Source organism: Penaeus chinensis, chromosome 19 (assembly GCF_019202785.1).
Source record: "Penaeus chinensis breed Huanghai No. 1 chromosome 19, ASM1920278v2, whole genome shotgun sequence".
NCBI classification, from domain to species: Eukaryota; Metazoa; Arthropoda; class Malacostraca; order Decapoda; family Penaeidae; genus Penaeus; species Penaeus chinensis.
The window spans coordinates 26,753,086-26,755,585 of record NC_061837.1 but is presented as its reverse complement, the minus strand read 5'-3'; the positions used below and the strand labels follow the sequence as shown (position 1 = coordinate 26,755,585).

The 2,500-nt window shown below is 37.9% G+C and overlaps 1 protein-coding gene across 1 annotated transcript in view; it reads left to right on the top strand.

Moving 5' to 3' along the window:
• The window catches only part of LOC125035236 (peptidyl-prolyl cis-trans isomerase B-like), a 12,045-nt gene that overhangs the window by 6,382 nt on the left and 3,163 nt on the right, over positions 1 to 2,500 (top strand). The window contains exons 3-4 of the mRNA XM_047627497.1: positions 356 to 475; positions 1,055 to 1,137. Coding sequence (XP_047483453.1) covers positions 356 to 475; positions 1,055 to 1,137 — 203 coding nt within the window. The remainder of the gene's footprint in view (positions 1 to 355; positions 476 to 1,054; positions 1,138 to 2,500) is intronic.

Here is a 2,500-nt window from a genome sequence, read left to right as displayed (position 1 = left end):
ATGATCATATCAGTAACAATAATAATGTTACTACTGCCTCTTCCGCAATTATAGCAATGATAGTGATGATCTTGGCGATGGTGATGTTGATATTAATGATGATGATGATGATGGTATTAATGATAATGATAATTATGATGATTGCGATAATAATGATAATTATTATGATGGTGATGATAATGATGATAATATTAACGATAATAATAATGATGGTAATGATAAAGATAATGATAAAGATAATAACGATGGTGATTATAACGATGATAATTAAAAATAGCAATAAGGATAATCACAAGGCAGATGATGCCACTGATATAGTAACAGCCTCCCGCCCCTCCGTCTGCCTCGCCCGCAGGAGGCGATGTAGCTACGGGCGACGGCAAAGGCTCCATCAGCATCTACGGCGAGAGCTTCCCGGACGAAAACTTCGAAATCAACCACTCGGGGCCAGGCTTCGTCAGCATGGCCAACAGAGGTACGTACGTGGCTTCTTGAGCATGGCCAACAAAGGTATGATGCTTCTCAGTACGATGTGAGGCCGCAGATGGCCACGCCAAGTTGAAGGCCGGGATATGCGTATCAGCTTTTGTTTGTGTGCTTGTTATTGTTGTCTGAATTGGATGATATTCATAGAATATTAATTTTCTGCATAAAAAAATAAGGAAGATGGCACTGATGATAAAAGACTGTTGCATGTGTTGGCCATTGTCATACTGATATTGCATATAGTAAAAGTATTAGCTTAATGTCATTAACAAAACGGGTTCTACTGCTATTATTATTACGTATGACATTATTCACATTATTTCTGCCGATGACACTACAGATACTCAAACAACAACAACAGCAATTGCAATAACAATAACAGCACTCTCATTGTTATTGTGATGGTTCCACTGCCACCAGTAACAATTCAAATAACCCGCAATTCTAAACGACTACTTTGTCAGTTCTCGTTGTCACTACACTGCCGCCAGGAATTACTCATAAAATGTAATACTCATATAATCCTTAGCGACCGTCTGACCCCTTCCACACCGCCTCTCGTCCCCAGGGAAGGACACCAACGGATGCCAGTTCTTCATCACGACCATCGCGACGCCTTGGCTCAACGGACACCACGTCGTCTTCGGAAAGGTGATTTTGGCTGCCTGCGTGGCTGTGCCTTGTGCTTGTCTGGATTTGTTGAGCTCCTCTGCGTTTGTTAAACGTGAAACGTGTCCTCTGTACTTGTTTTATGTGTTGCGCATATGGTGTGTACCCTTTGTGTGAGAAGGAGAGGGAGAGGGAAAGGAGGGTAAGAGAGAGATATAGGTAGAGTGAGAGATAGACAGATAAATAAATAGAGCGAGAGAGAGAGAGAGAGAGAGAGAGAGAGAGAGAGAGAGAGAGAGAGAGAGAGTATGAGAGAAAGAGAGAGAGAGGGAGAGAGAGAGAGAGAGTTCAAAACACTTTATTCAATTAATTACAATGAGTATTCTATTTATAAATATGTCATTTACATTATGTAATAGGATTTTATATACATAGATATTATATAATGCTTGTTTAAAAAGATTAGACAGAACATTAATATCACAGATGACTGAAATTTCGTGCGTGGCTTGATGTCCAAACGCCTGATGTCATTGATATTTCAGTAGATGTTCTTTTGCCTTTGTTTTAAATGTCTTTTGATTGGAGATATTTCTATTTTTTCTAGTAGTTGGTTCCAGTTCACCAGTCCTCGTATTTGCATATTTCTTGGATCAGAATACAAGTGTCATATTTGTATTTCTGTTGTACTTTTAGTTTGTTTATATGTGGTGTGATGTGGTCATATTTATTTACATTTCCCAGTGCTACTCTTGCTGCGAAGTTCTGTAGTTTTCTGTGTCCTTTGTATTTGTGTTTTGTTTGGGGAGCCCTAGATGTTTAAACAGTAATCAAGGATACTAAGTGCTAGTGTTTGTATAACAGCAATTCTTGTTTCTGTGGATATTTTATTTTTTATGTGATTCAAGTATATCAGTGTGCCCATACTTTTCTGCAGATGTGATCAATGTCATGTATCTGTCTACGTGTACCCCTAGATTTTTTACTGTTGTGATGGGTTTGATGTAGCAACCTTGGAAAGCTATAACTATATCTGTGGGTATTTTTGCTATGTTCTGACGGCTGCCTATGGAAATACATTGTATTTTTTTGTGGATTTACTTTCAGGCCATTCATAGTTTTTTTTTTTTTTTTTTTTTTTTTTTTTTTTTTTTTTTTTTTTTTTTTTTTTGTGTGTGTGCTTCTGATGGTCTTTTCTATCAATTCATTTGGATTGTTACAAATGCAACGTGAAGAAATTGAGTCGTCGGCGCACTGAACAAGAAGACAGTTTTTTGCAATTGATGACAAATAATTTATGAATATATTGCATAAGATTGGGCCAAGGATGGTGCCCTGTGGAACACCGAACGAAACTGATTGCTTTGATAATACTTTTTCATGGATTTTGACTGACTGAGTTCTC